Source organism: Chelon labrosus (assembly GCF_963514085.1).
Source record: "Chelon labrosus genome assembly, chromosome: 7".
Lineage (NCBI taxonomy): Eukaryota > Metazoa > Chordata > Actinopteri > Mugiliformes > Mugilidae > Chelon > Chelon labrosus.
In genome coordinates, this window is record NC_140343.1 from 12,139,893 (window position 1) to 12,163,505 (window position 23,613).

The 23,613-nt window shown below is 44.7% G+C and overlaps 1 protein-coding gene across 1 annotated transcript in view; it reads left to right on the forward strand.

Moving 5' to 3' along the window:
* nr5a2 (nuclear receptor subfamily 5, group A, member 2) overlaps nucleotides 1-23,613 on the forward strand; it is a 61,583-nt gene that overhangs the window by 11,811 nt on the left and 26,159 nt on the right. The window contains exon 4 of the mRNA XM_084547550.1: nucleotides 2,607-3,316. Within this exon, the coding sequence (XP_084403676.1) occupies nucleotides 2,607-3,316 (710 nt within the window). The remainder of the gene's footprint in view (nucleotides 1-2,606; nucleotides 3,317-23,613) is intronic.

The following is a 23,613-nucleotide window of genomic DNA, read 5'->3' on the forward strand; positions in this document are numbered from 1 at the left end:
GTGCTTGAGTCGTTTTGGGAGTTTGAGGATGGGTTGCGCATTTGTGCGAATGTGCGCTCGGATTTCAAGAAAGGGAAACTCTGAGTGTAAGGCAGCTTCAGGCTTTTAGCCCGTCTTTGGTCCCAGAGCCTCGCTGCTCACCCAGAATATCTCCCGACTCAGATCTTTTTCATACTAACAGAGTTAAGTTTCTTGATCTCAGTCTTGCTGGTGTTTCCTTTTTAAACATGATTTCTGTGTATCATTCTTGTGCTTTCAGTTAACATTTTTCAGTTTCTTTTTTTTTTTCTTTTCTGCACTCGCGTTTTGCTAAGCGCTCAATTCTTTGCTTTTTCAAGAACTCCTGCAGGACATTTTCAGATGATGAAGCTTTAATTTGCATAGGAGGCTGTCATCATCGTGTTTAGTTTGTCTTGTTCATGCCACACAAACTGCAAACCTCCAAACCACCCCCTTTCTACAACTACAAAGTATAAATTTTGTATTTTTTGCATGGAATTCTTCTCAAATTTCCATTTTTCCACTGTAAATGTAGCTTTTAACCCTCTTAATATACAGGATCATCTGATTTCTTTGTCATCATAAACTCAGTCTCTGCAGCATTCAACTTATTAACATCTCTTCACCTCATTCAAACACACATGCTCACCCCCCCTCCCATATTAATCTGTATTACATTAATGCAAATCACCTTGTTTAATTAGAGACAAAGAATCCCTCTCTCTCTCTCTCTCTCTCTCTGGCTATCTCTCTCCCCCTCTGTGTGTGTGTGTCTGTATGTGTGAGTGGTGGTAGGACCTGCATCCCCCCAATCCGGATATTCATGATGTGATGTGGGTCCCAGGGTCCGAGGCGGGCGAGAAAGGCAGTCAGGGCCTAATTTTGTTTTCCCAGTAGGGCCAACTATTAGTTTCTCAGCTCATTAATTACGCTGTTGTGGAGAATCATTAATAGTTAAAGTCGCCCTACAATAATGTATAATGGATACATTTGACGGGGCTCCTTATTTCTTCTTTATTTTTTATTTTATATGCGTGATGAAATTTTTAACGGTCATGACAGTCTGTGAGACTTTGTTAGTGGGCACCGCATGGAGCTGACCTCAAGCATGATATGTGTGTGTGTGTGTGTGTGTGTAAAATCAAGGTGCACAAATTAAATACCGTTTAAGCCGTCAGGGGCTCTCCAAGGTGTCTGGCTTGCTCCCACCTCTTCACCTCTTTCTCCAAGGTTGAGACCTGTGTGCGATATTTACTGTTATAGCCATTTTGTATTTGTGTGTGTGAAATGGTGAGACAGCCTGCATGTGGGTGAGAGAGCGCGCGCGTGTGTGTGTGTGTGTGTGTGTGTCCCTCTCGGCTCCTCTCCCTCAGATCAGTGACAGACGCATTTTGTGACGGAGGTCATTAAAATCACTCCCAAGGCAGCTCGGCGTGTGCGTGCGTGTGTCTGGCCATCTTTACGCCCCAACTTCAAAACCCCAACACGCCCTCTCCACACCCCCTCTTCAATTTTCCTCTTCTGTTCTTTCATTCATCTGTCAAGACGTCGCAAGTTGGAGTGGACCCAAGCTGAATCGCTATGTTTTCCGACTATTCCGTGTCTGTGAGCAGGTCAAATGTATGTGCATTCATTTGCATATTTGGTTTAAAAGGAGAAGTCCTTACCGAATACAATAAAACATAAGTCTGTAATTCTCTGGAATATCGGTACAAGTGAGTGTTTTTCTGCTGCACAGAGTCCCAGACGTCCTTTAGCTCGCTGCACGCTGGGCTCGGCGAGCCTCGTCAGGGTAAGAGGTAATTAAGTATGAATAATTAACACCTCTGCCCCCCAACTGAGAGACAGCAGAGCCGCTTCCCCATGGCAGCAGTCAGCCAGATCACACATGGCCCTCGTAGCGGTCCACTGTGTGCCCAGTTTGTTCATTAGAAATGCCCGCAGCACAGACTCGTTGTGATCCTCACCACAGGACCCTGCACCAAGAGCGGAAGGCAGGGGGTATCAGGGGTATGTTTGTTTCATCTGAGAGAAGAACACAAATTTACTTATTATCGGGCTTTTCAGATTTTGGATTTTTGAAAAGAAAAAGTTTCCTTTAATTAAGAGTGACATTCTGAACGCTTATAGAAAGTGCACGTGCAAAAACATGCATTTTGTTCGCGTTTGTACCGGTGCTTAGCTTTTGCGTGGTATGGTTTCTGAATGGTGCACAGAGAGATGGCCAGCTGTACAATGATCATTCAGCGGAGCAGTTCATTGACGTCTGAGTCTCTGGTCAATGAGTAACATTGCTATCTGTTAGATCTGTGGGGTTTAAGAGTCAACAGGTAAATGCCAAGTGTAATCACCACACAAAGACCTTTGCACTACATACAAGTTACAAGAGAGGATAATAATATCCATGTATGTATATGTGTGTATATAAAAATAAGAGTTGCCATCCTCTCAGAGGGTTATGAAACTCATTATTTGTACAGCTTCATGTGTTGAACAGTACTACTAAATAGTATTGAATGATTTAAGTGCAAAACACTGTCAAGACTGACAGAGCTAACACTGTCCTCCTTCTTTCTTGTCTCCTTTTTCACCTGTCTTCCTGTCAGCTGTGCGGGCGGACCGCATGCGGGGCGGTCGCAACAAGTTCGGCCCCATGTACAAACGTGACCGGGCCCTCAAGCAGCAGAAGAAGGCGCTGATCCGAGCTAACGGCCTGAAGATCGAAGCCATGAGCCAGGTGATGCAGGCCATACCTACTGACCTCACTATCTCCTCAGCCATCCAGAACATCCACTCAGCGGCCTCCAAGGGCCTTCCACTGAGCCACCACGCCGGCCACCACACCAGTCACCACCACCACCACCACCACCACCACGCCACCGCTCTGCCCCCCACAGACTACGACCGCAGCCCGTTTGTCACTTCGCCAGTCAGCATGGCAATGCCGCCACACGCCGGCAGCCTGCAGGGCTACCAGGCGGCCTATGGACACTTCCAGGGCACGCGCACCATCAAGTCCGAGTACCCAGACCCGTACACTAGCTCGCCAGAGTCCATTATGGGCTACGCCTACGTCGACGCCTACCAGTCAGGCTCGCCGCCCAGCTTCCCCCACCTGATCGTGGAGCTGCTCAAGTGTGAGCCGGATGAGCCGCAGGTTCAGGCCAAGATCTTGGCCTATCTACAGCAGGAGCAGGCCAGCAGGGGCAAGCACGAGAAGCTCAACACCTTTGGGCTGATGTGCAAGATGGCCGACCAAACGCTCTTCTCCATTGTGGAGTGGGCGCGCAGCAGCATTTTCTTCCGTGAGCTCAAGGTAGGTGTGCATTCTCTGTCTAAGGTGTTCTTTTGTGTTATATATACAGTATAGATTTTTTTCCAACAACCTTATTTTCATAGTTTGGCCCTTTATTCCTATCAGCTGTAATGCCACACTATTTAAGCTCTGATTCTATTTGCAGTAACGCTACATTTTGTACCGGCGCTAAATCTTTCACCATGTTGTCGTCCAAAATTGACTTTACAGCTTGTGAACGTCATCTGCTCCATCCTTTATCTTCAACAGACCTTTAATCTCCTTTTTTTCATGCTATGGCCCAACACTATTGCAGCGCGCACAAGGCTGCGGGTGGGGGGGCAAGATGGTGTCCGCTCATAGCTGCCACCACTCTGCGTCCTGCTGCCTGATCAAAATTCAGCAGCTAGTTGTATTTACCCCGTGCATGACACATTTCTGCCGCGTGTTTTGAAAACTTTGACTGAGCGCTCGAGGCACATTTCGATCTAATAGGACCCCAGTCTGAGTTTTTTTTTTTTTTTTATGCAAGCTGAATTCCGTCTCCTTGAAATATTCCTCAGATCTGTGTGATGATGTCCTGACCATTTCATGTAGGACGCAGTCACAATGGCAAATATGCTTATTTATTTTAGACTCTCATGGTGCAGACATTCCTTAGAAGCGTTTTCTCTAGGTTTATGTATCGTTTAATTCTCTTAAAACAACAAAAATCGAGTCTCGATGTTTATCATAGTCAGTCCCAGCTGACCAATAGTAACCGTCCACCAATGCCTCGCTCTAAAATGTAATAATTCCCACTCCTATTCATCGCAGGAGCCCAAGGGAGAGTTTCTGGTGTGCGTTCGTACGCTCTCAGCTTTATTTGCGCTGAATGAAGGTTAATGTTCAGAGCGACATGAAAGGCATTTGATTAGTCCGCGCTTCACCTGTTTTCCCTCCCCTCGTCTGATTTCTTTCTTTCTGTTTGTTTCACGCCGCCGCATCGCCAAAGGCTCAGCTGCATATTCATGGGCCCGGGCCTGTTGCGAAATCCCCTCCAAAATATTTAACATTATTTTTGTTTTCAAAAGGGGAAAAACAACAAATGAAATGAATGCAATATTAAAAAACGGAGCCAATTACAACACAGACAAGGGTCCTTGAAAAACACGTGTTGACATTTAGCACGCGCCGTGTCCCCGCTATTGACATTTTTGAGATCTGTATTTGCATTCACCCTCAGATGCACATAGTACACAAACGCTCGCACGCACACACAAAGGCTCATCGCAGGGTGTGGCCGCGGGCTGATAATTGTGTGTGGTTTGCCCATTAACTTTGAATGATCATTTTTGCTCCATTGTGCAGCCTCTCTATTTCTCACACCCTCATCCTAATTCAATTATCTCACCCCCTTGCGTTTGTCACTCCCTGATTTGCCGCTGAATGAGCTATCATTATGTTTGCCTAATGACTACCCATTTTACCGGAGCTTAATAGTAATTGAGCCGAGTGCCTGTTACAAAGGTAGAAAATGACCTGGGCTCAATGCAGGAGAAACCTCTTCCTACACCTCCAACCCTCCGGAAAAAAAAAAGAAGCACGGGCTCCAGTGGTTTTTGGGGAGGTGGGACCGCATTTTCACTCAAGTGAGAGAGATAATTGAACTTATCCCCCTTCCACTGTTTTTAAAGAGTCATCTAAAGCACAAGGGGGGATTGACAAATAATGTGCTAGCTGCGGCTCTGGCAGATTTTCCCACAGTCCTCTCTCTCCCTTGCTTGTTTCTCATTACCGGGAAGATCGCTGAGCAACTGATGAGTGTTGGAGATGGTGAGGAGAATGTGCAAAACTGATTAGCTCTTTGAATGCGTGATGCTAATATTGAAAATATATTTAAAGGTTTGTGATTTTAAAATGTATCCCCCAATTTGACGGCTGATTATAAGCTGATCATTATAGCCAGAGAGCGTGTGCACCGTGCAGAACGTGTGCATAAATGAGCTGTTGTTAAGGTCTAGTGGCAGCTTTTATGTGTTTACTACTGTGCAGTTTAACACCAAATTATGTAGCAAAGCCTATCTACGACCTCTTAGGTCCACAGATTGCCAACATTTAGCTCCACAGATTCAGATAAAATGACGTACTAGAAATGGCGTGTGTGTCTCTCTTCTGATTAAAAATACGACATTTCTGAATCCATCTGACCTTCAACATCTCCCGCTAATGTAGATGCGAGGACGAGCCCGGGACCAGAAAGACAGGAAGCAGAGCAGAATTAAAACTTTGTCACAGGAGTGGTGTGCCACTGTAGGAAGTTATAAATACACTTTCATCTCACACGCACACACACACACATATCCACATTAAGAAACAGACACCACTCACGCATAACGCACAGCCCGTCTTGCTATTATTAGCTCCGTAAGAACAAAAGAATTTCTCTGGTAATAGAGCCAAGCTGGAAGGGTGTGAGCGGGGCGTCTGCCAAAAAAGTGTTTAAAGATTTAGTTTCCATAAGTTGGCCTCGGTCACGGGGCTCATAAATATTTAGCCATTAGGAGAACCTTCTAAAGAGCACTTGCTATTCTTTTCCAGTGCAGCACGCTGCCCCGTTTTCCTTCTGGGAATGAGGCATGACGTGAGGAACATTTATTTCTAACACCTTGGATCCGAGAAGGGGTAGGAGGGCTCTCGCCGGCCGCACCCGCCCCGGTTTTGATTGGTTTAACACATCGACAGTTAGAGCGTGACACGTCTGGCGCACTGGTTTTGAAATCAGCGAAAAAGTGGAGGGATGAGGGAAGGTTTTGGCCGCACTGAGGGAACGATCGGTCGTGGTTATTTTATAACATTTTAAGTGAGTTGAAGACAGGTGCATGTGTGAATGAAAAAAAAACGTGTGTGTGCTAATTCTATTCTGCCCCCCCTCCATATTAGAAATTGGGTGTGCATTTGCCAACATATCAGTGCAGTTAAAAAGGCAGATTTAGGTATTTTTTAATGCGTGTATTGATGTTTTTTATTGGATTATTACATTATTGCTCGTGTGTTAGAGAACCTTGGGTCTTGGCTGAACCTCATAGCTGCCACGAGAAACTGCATCAGTGTTTTTTTAGAATAGTTTAATGCTTGATAAGTGCCCTTTACTTACAGTATCTGTTATTATATAAAACGTGTGTGTGAATCTCATCACGAGTTTGTGTTCCAGTGCGTGGATGGAGTGCTGCATGGTTTGTATAATGTCTGCAAAATCATAACGGTGCTTAATCCTGTGTAGGGGTGGGACTGTCAATTCCCACCCATATACAGAGCGTGTTCAAAGCAGGGAAACAAATGTGTTTGTCTCTCAGTGACATTTGTTAGCTGGTGTTCTGCCATGCCTCCCCTCCCTCTTCCTCCGCTGTCCTGCCATGAACCCCCTCTGCCTGCCACGGTGCCAACCGCTAGGCCGATAGATCATATTAAAAAAAAATGTACTGAAATATACGGTTCAACGTTTCTCTTAGAGGGAGCTACTGGCAGCGGTTGCTCTTTAATTTTTGCAGGAATTTAGTTGTTTAGTTGTTGGATTTATTGGATCACTCTTTGAGAGTAGTCAGTGCAGACCCAGAGGTCTGGGAGACTTAGGAATTATTTGACTGAAACATGAATAAAAGAGGCAGGGAGAGAGAGATGATACACAGCACATCTAAAAAATATGAATGTAAAGATGCACAAGTACCTCCATATTTTACAAAGAAAACTCCAGAAAAAGACATTATAATATAATAAACTAAGCTCTTACTGATATCTGTCTTGGAAATGCTTTTAAAGTTCACAACCGAGTGCTAAATTAGACTTTTAAAAAGCGACCAGTTGTCAAAAGCTGAATCGTTCTATTAGAAGAAATGTTTTCTTTGTAAACACAAGCGCTTTAAAGTCTATTGTTCCTGTTTGCATTCAAGATGGGAATAAGTTTGCGTGCGTATTTGCACCACGTCTACCGTATGCATGCGTGACTGTGACTCATACTGTAGCCTCTCCGGTGCTACCCTCTCCCCCATTGTTCCAGCGTAGGGATGGCTAGCCCGACTCCCACCACAAACACAATGGGAAGCAGAATTCAGCGGGGCAATCGGGGACTATTGATGATTCATGTGTTTATATCTCACCTTCCTAAAACTGTACTCCCTTTTCACCACCCCACCCTCTTCCCTCTCCGCACCCTCTAATAAGAAGGATGTGTGTTCGGCGTTGGGACAACAAGCACCTTCGTGGGCCTTGTCAACACGCAGTATACAGAGCTTAATAAAGTGGATATCCGTGTAAAGGTTAAAGCAGTTCAGCCATTTCACAGAAAAGAAAAATGCGCCCACACTTACAAACTAATCCATGAATCATGCGATTACAAAAAAGCATATCCTTTGAGGGACGGGCACTGAAGTTGATTATATTAGGTATGTCTTTTTATGTAATACTGGTCTTTCTTAAGCCTTTTTAAGCACTCGACATGAGTAAAAAGTGCAGCAGATAGTGTTTGTAATTGCAGAAACAAAAAAAGAACAGTCTGGAAAAAGATGTGCGCACACGTGCCAACCTAAAAAACAGATCCAACAACATCCCACAGCAAATGTGAACCTTAAATGTAGACGTGAAGTAGATCTTACTTTAATTACAAGCAAAAAGCAGTTTAAAATGATTAACATTAAACACTGTGTAACTTTATACATATATTTAGTCCGTCCACCTTATAAAAATGAAGCAGGGAGTAAAATACCCATGACGTTTTGAAATGTGGCTCCCATGTTTATGTTAGCAGCCTAGGGACGGTTGTTTTGGGGGGTGGGGTGGGGGTGATCCAGACAGGTTTTTGTACTGCTCTGTCTCTTTCTTTCTTTTTTTTTTTTTTTTATGTTTTACCCTGCTCCGCATGTAGCGGGAATGGCAAAAGCAGAACTGAGGGCCATTATGTTGAGGAAGAACTGTATTAGAAGTCTCGTTCCCTGGGAAAGCTCCCAGCTGAGATGGGACGGCCATATTGGATAAACAGATGGCGGGGGAGAGGAAAGGACGGGCGAGGAGAACAGAGGTGAAACAAAGAGGGGAGATGAGAGGAGGGATGAGCAAAAGGAGGAATGCGAGGAGAGCCGCGGAGAGGGAAGGGAAGGAGAGGGAATAACAAAAGAGGCGAGGGTGAGGAGAGAGTATAAAAGAGGAGAGGAGAGGAGAGGAGAGGAGAGGAGAGGAACTGGACCTTTGTTGCAGGTCATCCCCCATATCTGTCTTGTCATATTTGTTCTCAGGTGCTGTCAATTTGCTGTTAAAAATTAAATAATTTGGTTGAACTACAGCGTCTCGCTCAAGGGCACTTTATTTAAAATACTGATGAACATGACGGCTGAACAAAACATTTAAAAAATATGAGGAAATTTACCCGTTTGTAATTTTACCACTTTACAAAGCAAAGAAATGATCAGCTTTAAAATTATTTTAGATCAAGTTCAGGTGGACGCCGCATTTGATTTGATTTGATTTGACCTAACGTAAGTAACCCAATCCAGCCGCAGTCAGGTATTACAGACAAATCATCAATTTGAAAATGTCAAAAGTTCTTAAATCCAAACAAAATTTACAAAAACCAACGACCCCCGAAATAAGACGAGCATTTAAAGTAGAAGAATTATTTACACAGCTTCTGAGCCAGTTTATTCCACTCCTTTTAAGCTGCTGCCCGTCAGTCAATCACGCTTGTATGACAGATCCCCAGGGCGGGACAAGAGGGTGGGTGGAGGGGGGGAGCGATGTTCACATCTCACACCTGAATATTCTCGACTTATAGATTTACCTGAGTGAATAATGTAAGGTCTTCTGATGTGCCTCCACTCTACGCTGCTGCATAATTTCACCCCCTCCTCACATCCCCTCCATCTACATCCATAAATATTACATGAATTTACTTTGGTGAAATTATACTTACACCACCCACCCGCCCGGTTCAGACTGGAGGGTCTTTTTCTGCTAGGGTCCTGGTAGTCTTCCTTTTACACACACATGCGCGCATCCACACCCACAATTATTATTTTTTTTTTTTACCATGACCTATCCAGAAGCAGTTAAATTTTCAAGGTGCATGTAGATATGTGTGTGTGTGTGTGTGTGTCAGGAGCGGAGGGGGTGTATTGCCCCTGCTCTCTCTGCGTTGACCGGTGATTGCACCTTTTCTTTTTTTCTTCACACCCCATAACTGAGTGGAAATTAATAAGCCGTTTTAGGCGTGATCTGTGAACCCTGGGAAGTGGTATATCTATACCACCCTCCCAACACGCACACACAGCGATGCAGGCAGAGCCCCGGGCTGCAATGTCTGTCTTGTCACAGAGGTCAACGGTCTCCCCCACCCCGCCCCTCCCTCGCAACAGCCTCCCCTCCCAACACCCCAATCCTGACAAACTGCGAGCGTGATGGGGTTGGCGGCCGCACGCAGTTGGCAGAGATTTGTAACTGTGTCCCTGGTCCATTGCATTTGAATTATTCTGCAGGTTGTGCTGCACCCCCCTACCCCCCAGCACACACTAACACCCCATAGCATGCTTGCTTTACACTGAATGGGAAGAAAGAACGTGAAGGGAAAGGTGGGTGCAGGAAAATATGAGAGGAGAGGAGAGGAGAGATGTGTTGACTTTGAATGAGTTAAAAAGACAGATAGACAGAGAGGAGCAAAGGCTGTGACATGAGACTGAAACTGAGCAGCAGAGAGAGAAATAAAGACAAAGTGAATGATTTAAAGTGAGAGAAGACTCATGACCATGAGAGCGAGAGAGGACAAACTCACACATGGAGTTAGAGACAAAGAGATATATCGAGCGAAGATGGAGACAGAAAAGAGTTGGCCAAGAAAGAAAAGGGGGAAAAGATAGACACAGAGAGAGAGAGAGAACATGAGAAGGAGATAATGAAGGCCAGAGAAGGACAGAAAGAGGGAAATAAGGATGGGAGGGGGGTTAAATGGGAAGATGAACAAGGGACCGTGAGAGGCAACGACCAAGGGCAAGAGGAGGAGGAGGAGGAGGAGAGGGGGCACAGTGAAGGACAACAGGGGAGGGTGAAAAGAGGACCGGTAGGTTGGCGGGGTAGGGTGGGGGTGCAGAGAGGGGGGGAACAGGTGGAAGGTTAATGGGCCTGGAGCGGATCCACCAGACGCTCTTGGGCTTGATATATGGGCCCAGGGCCTGGCGCGGGGCGTAGGCTTTCAAAGATATATTATTTCATTTGAGGAGCAGCACCATTCTGGCCGACAACCCCCCCTCCCCTACCCACCCACCATCACCCCCGCTTCCACCAACGACTACCCCCCCACCCCACCCCGCAGAGCCCAGCATTTGTCCAGTGATAGATGACACACACACACACCCCGACACACGCACGCATCCACAAATACACATACAGTATTGTCCCCCCCGGCACATACTCCCATCGCTCCTGTTCAGACTTTTGTTGTACTTGTCAGGAGACAAGGCTAAATTTGAACTTACCTCAGTTTTGTCAATCTCTATTTGTCAACTGCATGCCTCTCTTTCTTTCTTTCTTTCTTTCTTTCTTTCTTTCTTTCACCACCCCAGCCTCCCCTCCGCTGCAAGTCTTTCTCCCGGCAGCGGGCAGGTCTTATGTCTGGCTGTGTGTTTTTTTAAGTTGCTATTTTAGTGGTAACAATATCTGTTTGATCAGTAGCTCTGGGTAGGAGTAAGAGTTTGGGGGATACTTACAGGAGGGAGAGAGGGTGGTGGTGGAGGTTCACAAAGGCCTCTTTTCATTCATAAATTATTGACCGTCACGCAGGACATCGCTCTCTCTCTTTTTCATAAATACTGTAAAACGGCCCTCCTGATTTTTTTCCAATGCTACCAATACAAAACGGGAAAGGTCGATCAGTTTTAAAGACGCGGTGTTTGGTCAGTCGGTAAAAGAACATAAGTCAGACATAACAGGGGCTGCTCTGTACCTGGAAGGCTACAGGTTGCTCCTTCCCTTGAAGTGTCCCTCAGCAACAAACTGAAACTGTGCACGTGTACAATACGGCATGTCTCAGATGGATACTGTCACCCGCAAAAATCCTTCATACTTTTACTGTGATAGTTTTAGTGCAAAGCTCTCGTGTGATAAGATTTTCTCTACATCACTATTTATTTCCCGGCACAGACAGTCTGCATCGTCCAGTAGCCGTTGCCATGCCGCTTGACGGCCGGCAACCAATGATCTGACAGAAAGCAAATTTTCCAGTGTCCTCCTCACCATCCCCTTGATGGTTGAGCATTAACATACAGCCATTACAAACCCCGGAGTGGTCCCGTAAGTCCGACCCCAGGGGAGCGCAGGAGGCCGGAAGGAAGAACAGGAAACTTGTTAAAAGAGAAGATTTAAGGTCGCACGTCCCAGAGGAGCGGCGGCTTCAAGCAGACGACGGGAGCTTTAGCATGCGCGGAGTCTGCTCATGTACTTGTTGCTTTGATGAGGGATGAAAGGCTGTCATGAAGTACAAGTTTACAGAGCTCCGAGCAATGATAGACTCGACCGTCCTCAGAAACGTTTCCTCTTCTCAAGGAATTTTTTGCTTTCATTCTTTTGCCGTTTCAACACTCAACAGAAATTGACGCTGAGCATGTGAGAACGCCGACAGAACACGCCGTTGTTGACAGATGGACATTATTGGATCAAGTCTCTGCGCCACCACTTTAGACCTGTAGAAGAGATGTGGGTTTTTTTTATTATTACTTCTGTCTGTCTCTGTCTTCTTTCGCCATCTCACCTTCCTCTTCGAGCCACTGCTGATGTAGTAGCAAAGAAAAGCAAAAGAAAAAAAAATAAAATAAATGTCTCCTCTGTAGTTTTTCATTTTCAGGCAAGTTAACACAGCCTGATTCGCATTTGCGAGCACTTTGGGCATTCGGCAGGAGAAAGAGCATGTTGCGTTTAAGTCTTGTTTGAGGATGATCAGGGTAAAAGCCTTTTTTATTGGCAGGTCATGCTGCTTGTTAAGACGGTGACGCAGGTGACTAGGCTGTGCTGTTAGCCTCGGTGCCCCCCGAACTAACACAGTTGTTCTTTCACAAGTTGGCGACAGTCAGTCAAATCAGCAGGGAGTGAGAGAGAGAAGGAGAGAGGAGAGAGAGAGAGAGAGGGAGAGACGCTGAAAGGAACGGAAGTGAGAATGAAAGACGGAGAAATTGGGTAAACAAAGTGGATATGGGGACTTGATTTAGTTGGTCGGGCTGCTAACAAATCAACTCAACGGTGTGCAAACAATTTACACACTCCGCCAAAGTACAAAGCAACTTTCTCCCTCCCTTCTCCTCCTCCTCCTCCTCTCTACAGCGCTTACAGCTATTTAAATCTACTTTTAATGCAGGGACCTTTCCTCCTCGTCAGTGCCTTCCATCAGAACCTCTGCAAGTAAAAAATAAAATGCCGCAAAGGAAAAATTAGATCTTCATAAAAAAAATAAAAAAAACAATGTTTTTACTCCGGTAAGACTGGGGCGGCTGAGTGTTGTCAGGCGACTAGTAAATATACAGACAGAAGTGCCGGCATTTTGCTTTTAAATAGTTCCCGGCTATAGGGTTTCCCGGAGGTCAGAGGGGCCGAGGTGTGGCTGCTGCAGCCTTACGTTGACCCTCAACCTCTAAACTAAATTCACCATACAGAGCTATGCAAACATGTCAGTGAATTTATCTTCCTCATTTGGGCCTGCCTGAATTTAATCTCTGTACGGGAGACAGTTTCTGAAGTATCAAAGAGCAAAAAGCTATTGATCTCCTAGACTTAAAATATTTATTATGGAAATGTAAAGTCTAACATTGCTCAGTTTGAATAATGTCACTAAAATGGCACGGTACAGCAACTAGTTTGCAAGTTAAGTTCAAATTTGGTGATCCTATTTTTATACATACAAGATGAGAAATGTTTATGCTGTAAAACAAAACTAAAACTAATGTTGTTCACTAAACTCCACTATGAAACACAGCACTTCAACTGGCTTTACAGGTAAGAAAAACAAAATAATACACATACAAAGTGACCCTAGCTTCTTATGTTTCCATGTTGCGTGGCCTCAATTATCTGCCTGTAATCCAGCCTGCCTAGAGGTTGTGCCTGTGTCCGCCGCTTTCGTCACTAGGCTGTCAACAGTTGTCCCCCAATGTCTATTTTTGATGCTTATTTATGGCATGCCTATTCTGGATAGGGTGTGGGGAAGCTTGGGTCCCGGAGACAATAGATAAGACAGTGGTGGGGCAGAGTCGACAGCTTGCCGGCTAGTTTTACACTTAAAGAGTTGAGGGGTATTTATATTCAACTGGTAAGGCGGGTGATTGAATTTGCACACCGATGACTGATGCGCGCAGTTCGGAGGAGTAACACTAGACATTGTGGTTGTGTTGTGACGACGGGTGAGAAATTTCAATGGGGCTGCACGCCAAACAGCGACCCAGCCGAGAAAATGGCTTTAGCCCCGCCATCAAAGTAGGACAAAGACACCTGTTCCCTATCCCCCACTTTGGGCGTTCCGTTCTTTGCTGGTTTTAATTTGCCTCCTGCTCTTCTTATTTCTTTTACATTAGACCAGGACTTTTTATTACTCTCACACCATTCCCTCTTCCTCACCTCTCAATCTGCCAGTCTCTTTTTCTATTTCTCCCCATATATCATAGCTGCAAACCTGGCACAAGCCGTGGATAAACGATCCCATACATGTGAAATAAAGGCATGGCACTAATAATAGCCATTACAGGCCTGCGTTCTTTTAGGATTGCGCCCTCTCAGAGGGGGATAAAAAAGGCTTTTCGAGCAAGCTGAAACAATGACGAGCAATAAACCAAATATGCCGAAAGGGGACTTGTTGAGAAAGGTGTCGACAACGCCATTAAACTTCTAGAAATGAACCAGTGATGCTGAGCAAAAAAAAATGAAGAGACAAGGTTTTTCAGGCGGCAAGCCGCGGTCTCACCTTCCCTTAGGCCAATGCTTTATGCACCACATGTTGCACTGCACTTCCCATCAGGAGCAGCACCAGGCCCGCAGCAACAGTGCCACAGAGAGACATCTTTTTCCTGATCCAGATGCATTCGTGGCAGTTTCTGTCAGACAAGGCCTGGAGATGCACTTTGGGGAGAAGCAGGGCCCCATCTGTTCTGCGGCGTTGCGGTTTTGATGCCTCATCTTCCTTGTAGTTCCGTGGTTTACATATCAGAAGCTCTGGAAATGCTCAATTAGGTAATTCAGATATTTAATTTGTGCATCAAGGGGTGTGATCCCAGTGATCTCTGGAGCGGTGCCACATTTGGATGAGGATTCACAGCTGTTTGCTCTGAAACCCAACGTGTAAACCCCCTTACAACCCTCCCCCCCGAGGAAAAACGCAAAAAAAACAAAAACACCCCAGTGCGTCAAACGCTAATGGGAATATGTGTCTCCCACCCTCTCAGACAGAAAGCATCGCTGCGTCAGTCTCTGCATTTTAAAACAGCTTTAGTCTTCCTCGCTGCGTTAAGGTTTATTGCATATGTCTGTCTCTGTGGGTCTAAGAGAGAGTTAAGGAGTGTCTCTACTGTTCTGAATAATACAAAAGGGTGAAACCTTTAGTCTCCTCTTCTTCTTGCCATCTCTTCCTCTTAACACGCAGACAGCCAGACAAATATCATGAGCTCATTTCCTACTGTCTGTCAGTGACAGTCTCACAAAGGCACACACACCAATTCACGCAATAAATGTGTACAGTCATGTACAAACATAAATAAAAGAGTTCTCCCCTCAGATCTGACGTGACAAAGACAACGTAAAGAAACAGAGGTCGGATTCGTACCTGCATGCAACCACATTCATTTCCCTCGCTTCCATATAATGCACCCACTCTAGCTTCCTTTCACACTGAGCAAACAAACACCAAGTCATAAATTGCGGCATTAGCTCAAATAATGATTTCACAGCATGGAAATCCAATGGCCGAGGCTTAATGCGTAGGAATCGCCCGGGAGATTAACCTCTGGGTGTGTGTTTGTGTGTGCTTGGGGAAACTGTGTGTGAGTGTGTGTGTGATAGGTGGGCGTGGGGGGTGCAGATAGATCAATAGGATTTCTATGATCAGTACCTTCAAGCCAGGAACCTTATAGACGGTCTACAAGCAGCACTCATATTACATTTGGATGGCATGCATTTTCTCTCTGTCTGCGTTTGATGCAAGGAGGAGGGAATCTATGTAAGAGAGTGGAATGGCAGGAATGGTGGTGTGTGTGTGTGCAGGTTCAGGTATGGACATTACTGTCAAGCATCTGTTTGTGCATCTCTGTGTAAGTATGCAGGTCTTGACGTGATTGCCTCCAAATGTGTGTGTGTGTGTTTGAGAGAGAGAGAGAGAGAGAGAGAGAGAGAGAGAGGGAGAGAGGGGAAGGGTTACTTTTGGGAGATGCCATTCCCTGGGCTACATGTGTATTAGCGCTCTAATGTTCATGTGAATAATTGATTAGGGCCTCTCTGTGTTTTTGATAATTAGTTGATAGCTTCTTAGCTCTAAGCCCTGAGATTTTGTGCGCATACGTGTGTTTGTGCGTGTGTGTGCGGGATGGGGGGGCTGGGTATGTTATCTGCTTGTAAGGTATCATGGAAACAATAGCGTTCAAAAACATAACTCCTTGCCTCTAAGCTACGCACTCATGGATTAACTTTCGTCAGAAATTAGACAACAGTACGTACAGTTCTTTCTCACAACCTACTTTTTTCCTCATTTTCTTACTGCGGCGTCTCATATATGAATAAGCTTGAGCCCAATTAACTATTTTCTTTTTTGGGGGAGGGGGGATTAAAATGAGCCGCCAGACGTTACCTGTTTCATACGTATCTGGTAGCTTTCAGCAGACAAACAATAAACATCGCATGCATGAAAAAAACATCTATTGAAATTCATGCCTGGCCCCTCACCGGTCCGTTCTCTTGCCTTATTGATTTTTCTATCTTTCATATGCTTATGCATCAAGTAAAAACAGAATAGGGAAGTTTGGGGCGTGCTCGGTTCATCCGCAAATCCCCACACTGATATCAGACAGGTAGGAGGGTTTGTTGCCATCATCAGCGACCTTGAGAAAACAAGACGTTCTTCCCGCTGAAACGCGCGGGGCCCACAGAGATGCTTTGTTTTTCCTTCCTCATGAATGTGGTGCCACGCTTCTCTCGGATTCTCACAGATGTGTGCGCGCGCAGTTGTGAGTGCGTGTGTGTGCTCATACGGGCTAAAGCTAACAACTTAACCTTATGTGCCATGATCCATTATTTGTTTTAGCTCCAGCAGCTGCTTATTGTGGTGTAGCATCTGTAGCGTGGCGTATGTTATTCAGTCATTATTTACGTATTTATGAAGCGCACAAGTTCAACTGGTCTGCCTTAATTTGCAGCAATGTACTGTATGTCCTGTGTCTGCCTTATGTCAGTGTGTGTTGAGGCAAGGCCCGGTCAGAGCTATGCGGCCTTATTAGCCCCAACGTCTCGTTTCCTCTCTGCTCGACAAGGCTCCGGACAAAAGCATGCAGTATGGGATGAAAGAGCAAACGGGATAGGGCAGGGAGGGAAAGAGGGGCATGCCCAATCACCGGCAGGGCTTTTGTTTTCCCTTTTCTCCCGCAAGTCCTGGACAAGAAGAAGAATGCCAGGATGTGTGGACGGGTGAGAAGATGTGAAGACTGGGGAGAGGGAGAGAGTGTGGCCAATCGAATGCGGAGGGGTTCTCAGGGTCAAAGGTCAGCCTCCAGAGTCTGTTAATGCGGTCACCGTGGGAACCAATCAATCTCAGTGCCTCTGCGATATCGATCAGACACACACAAACGCACGCGGGAGCGCACAAAGAGTTCTTTCTGACACGCACACGCACAATACAGCATTCATTCACTCTTACAAAGGCATTTCTGCTCCTTGTGTGACACATGTGAGGGCATGTGCAGCGACGCATACAGACTCATTTAAAACACCTCACCTAATGATTGGGTCATATGACATAGGCAGCTACTTACCCCGACAGAAACAGTATGAAACTACAACATGGAAAATTTTGAATACACGTCAGCTCTAGTATTTCTGTTGCTGAGTTATGTGTCGTGTGGATGTTACTTAGACTTGTCCCACCCACCTAGACCGGACCAGGTACCCCCACCCCATAGCAATGACACTCCTCGATGGCAGCAGCCATCCCCAGCAGGATGCAGCCTGACACAGGAACACACACAAAAACGGTTTAGGAACAATCGCAACCTCCACATCTTTCTTCTCCAGTATGTCCTGTTGTAGGTCCAATTAGGAAAGAATAGATTCAGGTGCAGAGAAAACAAACTGCACTGCAGAAAGAAATTGTACGGTTTAGGAACAACTCAAAAAACATGAAGAACAGCACAAGGTGTGGACCTGGCCTCCAAATTCACTAGATCCCAAACTGATCAAGTATCTGTGGGATGCACTGGAACAAGCCTGATCCACAGAGGCCCCTCCTCTCAACCCATAGGACCCAAAGGCCGCCCCACTAACAATATCGTGTTGCCATACACCACAGGACACCCTCAGAAGGTCCATGTCCATTTTCTGATGAGTTACAACTGTTTTGGAGGCACAAGGGAGACCTACACAATATTAGGAAGGTGGTCATAATGTTATGCCTGATCGATGTATGTTGCATTTACATGTCTCATTTTGGATAATTACATTAGTACTCTTAAATGGAGTACACTGTGGTCATTATGTATGGATTTTGACTGTAAATGGTGACAGCAACAGCAGGCTGGCTCATCTACCCAATATTCATGCTGATGTCTTCTATAAGCACAGTTTAGTTATACTAGTAGGCTGTATTTATAATAATATAGTTATAAAAGTGAAGTGTTTAACTTCATATTTCGATGGAGTGTAGCTCACAGTTTGATTGACAATATTTTGACAACATGGCGACCACTGAGGGTGACAAGTATCCGGTGTTTTACTCCCTACTTTATGACATATGAGTACACGTTCCCGAGAAGGAAGACTGATGATTTCACCAAGTGAAGCACTGGAAATAGTATACGTGACATTTTACTAATTAACGTACAGTACAAGTACATTTCTAAAGTGAGAATCACAAACCTCCAAGGAGGAGGCCTGCTGTGTCTTGTGTGATATTTTCCGAGCTCACAGATGGCCAGTGGCATCTCGATGCCTGCTAAGAGACACAATAACAGTCTAGGATTTCTGTGTGCTCAGTTGGAGATAAACGCGCCGGCATTCTCCTCTACCTGATCTGTTGGATCAGAGACGCACGCAGCCAACGAACAGGTGCCACTGACATGAAATGCTGATAAGCATTTGCGCGGAGTTATACGTCTAGTGTCACATACCTTCGCAACCCACGACTCAACGCTGGACAAAGGAGGGGAGCGAACACAAGAGTCGCAACTAATAATAGGTTTATTTTACGTGACCACAGGAGAAATGAAAATGAAAACAAACTAAGTGAAGTTCAACTGGGTAAAAACCAGAAGAGAGAAGGACTGACCGGTACTATAGCACAGCCAGACTGAGCCACGTGAGCTGTATTGCATAAAAACAAAAACAAATAGTAGCATACTGTGTATTGATAAGTTTTGGTTACTGTCTACACAGCTGAGTCAGGTTTCCCTGATTTAATTTGTGATAATTTTCTGATAATTCGGCATGTTTCACCGAACTAATTCAACTTGCAAATTTGACTTTCCCGAAGCCAGTTGCTCAGAACGTTATCGCCAGTATTATCGTCCCTCTCTTTGCCGTGCAGCCCCCCTATCCCGCTCCGCTCACAGCACCACCTGGCACCTGCTCGCTTTCCCAGCACTCTTATCACCCCGCCAAGCCCGGTATCTTGACCTAAAAGGTGCCGCGTGCCACGATAAGTGGAAGGAGAGGGAGCAGGACACAGTTCGGACACGTCTCTCCTCTCACCGGGTCACATAACTGGAACATCCTGGGGGTTTTGTCATTCAGTGTGTTGTTTTTCCTGATGGATGTACCGCTATTCGCAGCTTGTGAAAGTAATGGCCGTCAAAAATGATTTGCGGGGGAATTCAGTAGTTATTTGCAGTTCGATTTAATCGAAAACAAGATAAGGATATTAACTACAGACTTGATTTTGCCCTATTTGTTTGTTGCTGCTGTTTGGTATTCTAAAACACGACGGGTCATAAAGAAATAAAAGAGATTGTTGGTAAGATTTTCATTCAGATCGACTTGGTTGCACGTGCTCACACATACAAAAGCATTTACAGCTCTGTGATTTGCGATACACTGCCGCCCATTTAGTCCAAATCACCAGAAAATCACCAACATTTTCACTGCTGCTGCCCCACGCCGAGACTCCTCAATTAAATTAACTGGAAATGAGCTACAGTACACTGTCAGGCACGGCGTAATTAAGTGTTCGCAGCACTCTGAGAACAACAGGCGCTGTTCTAGGTAAATTAATGCCCGTTCCCAGGTGAATACGCGGCCTGTTTGGCTCAAGGCGAACAGATGCCAAGACAGGACTGCACCAAAGGACGGCTGCTAGAGACGCACCGGCATTGATGTCGGCTTCAAATCTCACCTGTAGTATTCGGAGACAGCATTGATTCTCATCCAGCAAACAGAGAGCGAGAGAGAGAGGGAAGATAGAAGCGCAGCTATTGTTTATGTACAAGTCGTTTGAGGCAGATAAACTCACAGCCTGTGTGTGTGTGTGTGTGTGTGTGTTCTCCCCCCTGCGTTAAAAAAAAAAAAAAACCTCTCTCCATTCATTAAGGCTCCACAGAAGGAGATTCCATTAATCTGTTCATTATGCCACATCAAAAATGGAACTACTTATTAAAATCAGATCCAGCTGTGTACTCTCGTTAAAGCCCACCGTACCGTACGAAGCTTAACAATGCTTGTGGCACTAGACCAAAACCCGGCCACAAGAAAGAGGAGGTTTGGGGAGGGGGGGTGGTAAAGATTGTAGTACATTGGCCTGTTTTGACTCAACACACCATGATAATTGCTCTACTCTTAGCAGGGGGCTATGAATAAACATTACTTTTGTCAGCGCGTGTCTGAATGCTCCATTTCCAATTAATTTACATTTGCCCAGAAATGGAGGTGAATATCTACTCTTAATCACTATGTTTTATTTTCTCCATCCCCCCCACCCCAAGTCTTTTCTCATTCTCTCATTCCCTATCTGGCAGGTCCATTCCCCCCTTTTCTCAACTGGGCTCTGCTTCTTTTTCCACCTCTCTCTCTGGAAAATCCCATTAATCTCAGCCAGTGGTTTTGAACAAAAGCTATGGGCTAAGCGATTGATCTGGCCATTGATCCCACTCGCCTTAACGATCATAAAGGTGTTAAATTGGTTTCTTGGAGGATATGTATTTTTCATCACCGGCTGCTGCAAGAAGAAGTTCCTGCTTGGAACGTCTCCCCCCCTCCCCCTCTTTTTTTCTTGTTCTTTTTTGAAAACCAAAAATTAGCGGTGATATTAAAATATTAAGTAGATCACACCTTGAAACGTAGCCTTAAATGTGGATTTTGAAGCCAGTTTGAAGCGATTTCTGGGGAGCGTGTTTTCTGCATGAACCTTAGAAGCTAAACCCTTGTAATGAGTTTTGCTCCACTCAAGGACAGGTGGAGATTTGGGACTGCAGAACGTAGACGAGTCTTTCATTTATACTGCTGTAAATAATTTCTCGGATTTGCAGCTAGATTGGTATATTTTGGCTCCGAATGTAAAAATTTCGACCACAAAGCAATTTCACAACAAGACTTAAAGGCATCTAAAGAGTGTGGTGCAGATGATGCAGACGTTTCCAGTGAGAATAACAATATCAAAAGACTAAAAAGTCTAAATACAGCGAATTCTCAACATGCAACTAATATAACCTTCCCTTTTAATTGTGATGCTAGTGGAAACTGGAAATTTCCGTCACCTCCAAATTATAGTACTATTGCACTTTTTTAATTTTTTCCTTTCAAGCAAATTTAAGCAACATAAATAAACGTTTATTTATCAAATCTTCTGCTTATGCTTTGTGAATCGACTTTTCAAATGTAACTCAGTAGGTAGTTAGATGCCAAGTCATCAAAAGGGCCGTGGTTGACACAAATAAAAAAAAGCACCAAAATAAGGGCGGATAAAGAGGGAAAAATAGAAGGACTATATGTTTAATTTACCTAATCAGTGCTATTTGAGCTCTCTAATGAGTATTGCTGCCAAATTGGCTGTCAGAGAGGAAATAATCCTTAATTTTTTTATCTTGGAGCAGAGGCCACAAGCTTTTATTTTGAAACAGTTGGAGGAAGCGTTAAGTAACAGCGTAAGGCAGTAGCAGAGAAAATGGCTCAAAACAAGGCTTTGTAGGTAAATATTATACTTATTTTACTCGTCAAACAGATGAAGACTTGCCTCTAATACAAGTCTGTTCCAGCCAAAGACATATAAATGTATTAATTGCATGACTGAAACAAACTTTATGACTCACTTCAGTCTCAAATTTTACAGTTTTCTATTTCTCTTTCAGTAAAGACACGGCAAAATGAAAAAGTCAAGCAAAAGTCAACACTGCTGGAAACAGAAAGTGGTTATCAAAATTTTCCATGCGCACGTAATGAGATAAAGGTCTAACAACTAAATAAATCACCTGTTTTATTGCTCACTAACTTCACCAAATGGCGTGTATGAACTTTGTAGGGTCAAAACACGTGCGAATAAACGATTATCAGTTGTTTTATTGACGGTGTCGTCTTTGCACGGAGATTACATTCAACCCGTCCTCTCTGCCATGTCAGATAGTTCACATTATCTTAGCGGGCAGGCGGCAGATCTTGTAAGATCAGGCGCCATGACTGTTGCTCGTTTGACAGAGCAAAAGGATGAGCCTGTCAGGGAAACCGCTCGTGTCACTGGCACTTAAAAGGTCAGCGAAATGAACCCCAACCCCCGGATCTGCCCCGCTACGCCTGCCTGTCTGTCACCAGTCGGCCCCTGTATCCAAGCGGGTGTCCCCTGCCCTAGTCTGGGCTGCTGTGGCCCGTCGTCATCCCCTCCGAGTTGCCCCCCTTTGATGACCCGGGCCTCTTGTCGGAGAAGAGCTTCCAGGCAGGCGGAGTGAGGACAGGCCTTTGATGAGAACCCCGACACTTGCCAGCAACGATGACATGCAGCGGGGCGCTTTGAAGAGCCTTATATGTACCCGTCCATACGCGCGCATGTGCTTCCAGAATCCTTAGATGGAGGGACGAGGAGAAAAGGAATAGGACACAGCATAGATAGCTCCCTCCTCTGACTGCCTTCCTGGCTCTCTGATGGTTTTAATGAAGGCATTTGAATTTTGCTTTCGTCTTGCGCTTGAGATGCTCAAGAGCAGAGCCACAAAAAAAAAAAAAAAAAAAAACAGTCCATGATGCTGTCAAAAAATGTTAGAAAAGGTCAGAGCAGCATTTTTAAAACTTGTCTTAAAACCCATTTTTATTCCTTGGCTTTCAACCCAGCATGAGACCCTGCTTTTTAGTGTTTTTTATTGTTTTATTGCTTTTATTGTTTTTAATTGTTTGTCTTATGTCTAACGTTCTTATTCTTACCTATGTGCAGCATTTTGTTTTGGCTGTGGCTGTTGTTAAAGCGCTCTATAAATAAAGTTGAGTTGAGCTGAGCTGATGAAAGAGTAATGGGAGACGCGTTTGGTGACTTTCTGAATTTGTTTCTGCAAGATTTCACCATGTCATTTATCTGTTTTGAGAATTTTATTTCAGTTGCACAGATGTTTGATGCTGCTCTAAATTAACTGTTAATGTAAAAAGTAATTTGTCTAAGTATAGTCAACAGTTTGCTGCAATGCAAATGCTATATGCTCATATCTTTTCATCTCCTTATGTCAAAATATTTGAATACTGAGTTTTAAAAAGGGAAAAACATTTCCTCATGCAACACTGGGAACTACAGGACAAAACACTTATTATAAATTGGACTGTTATTGGACGGATTGATTTTAAATTGGATGTAAATTCAGATTTAACAGCTGCTTTCCAAATGCTTTTCTCACACAATGTGAAACTGGTACTCAAATCAGATCCCAAATGGCTCCCCGAGTGCTAACGTACTAAAACAGACCGCGTGTTGTCTATTGTTATGTCTACCTGAAAGGCAAACAGATACATTTTGACACAGGTTTAAATCCTAAAATAATCCTAATCAACTAGAACTAGACTTCAGACTCGGCCGCTTCCACTGCCGTGTCACGTAAGGTAATAAAGTATTTGTTGGCAGAGCTGGCGTTGTTGACATCAAACGAGTACCTAAGGTCATTTGA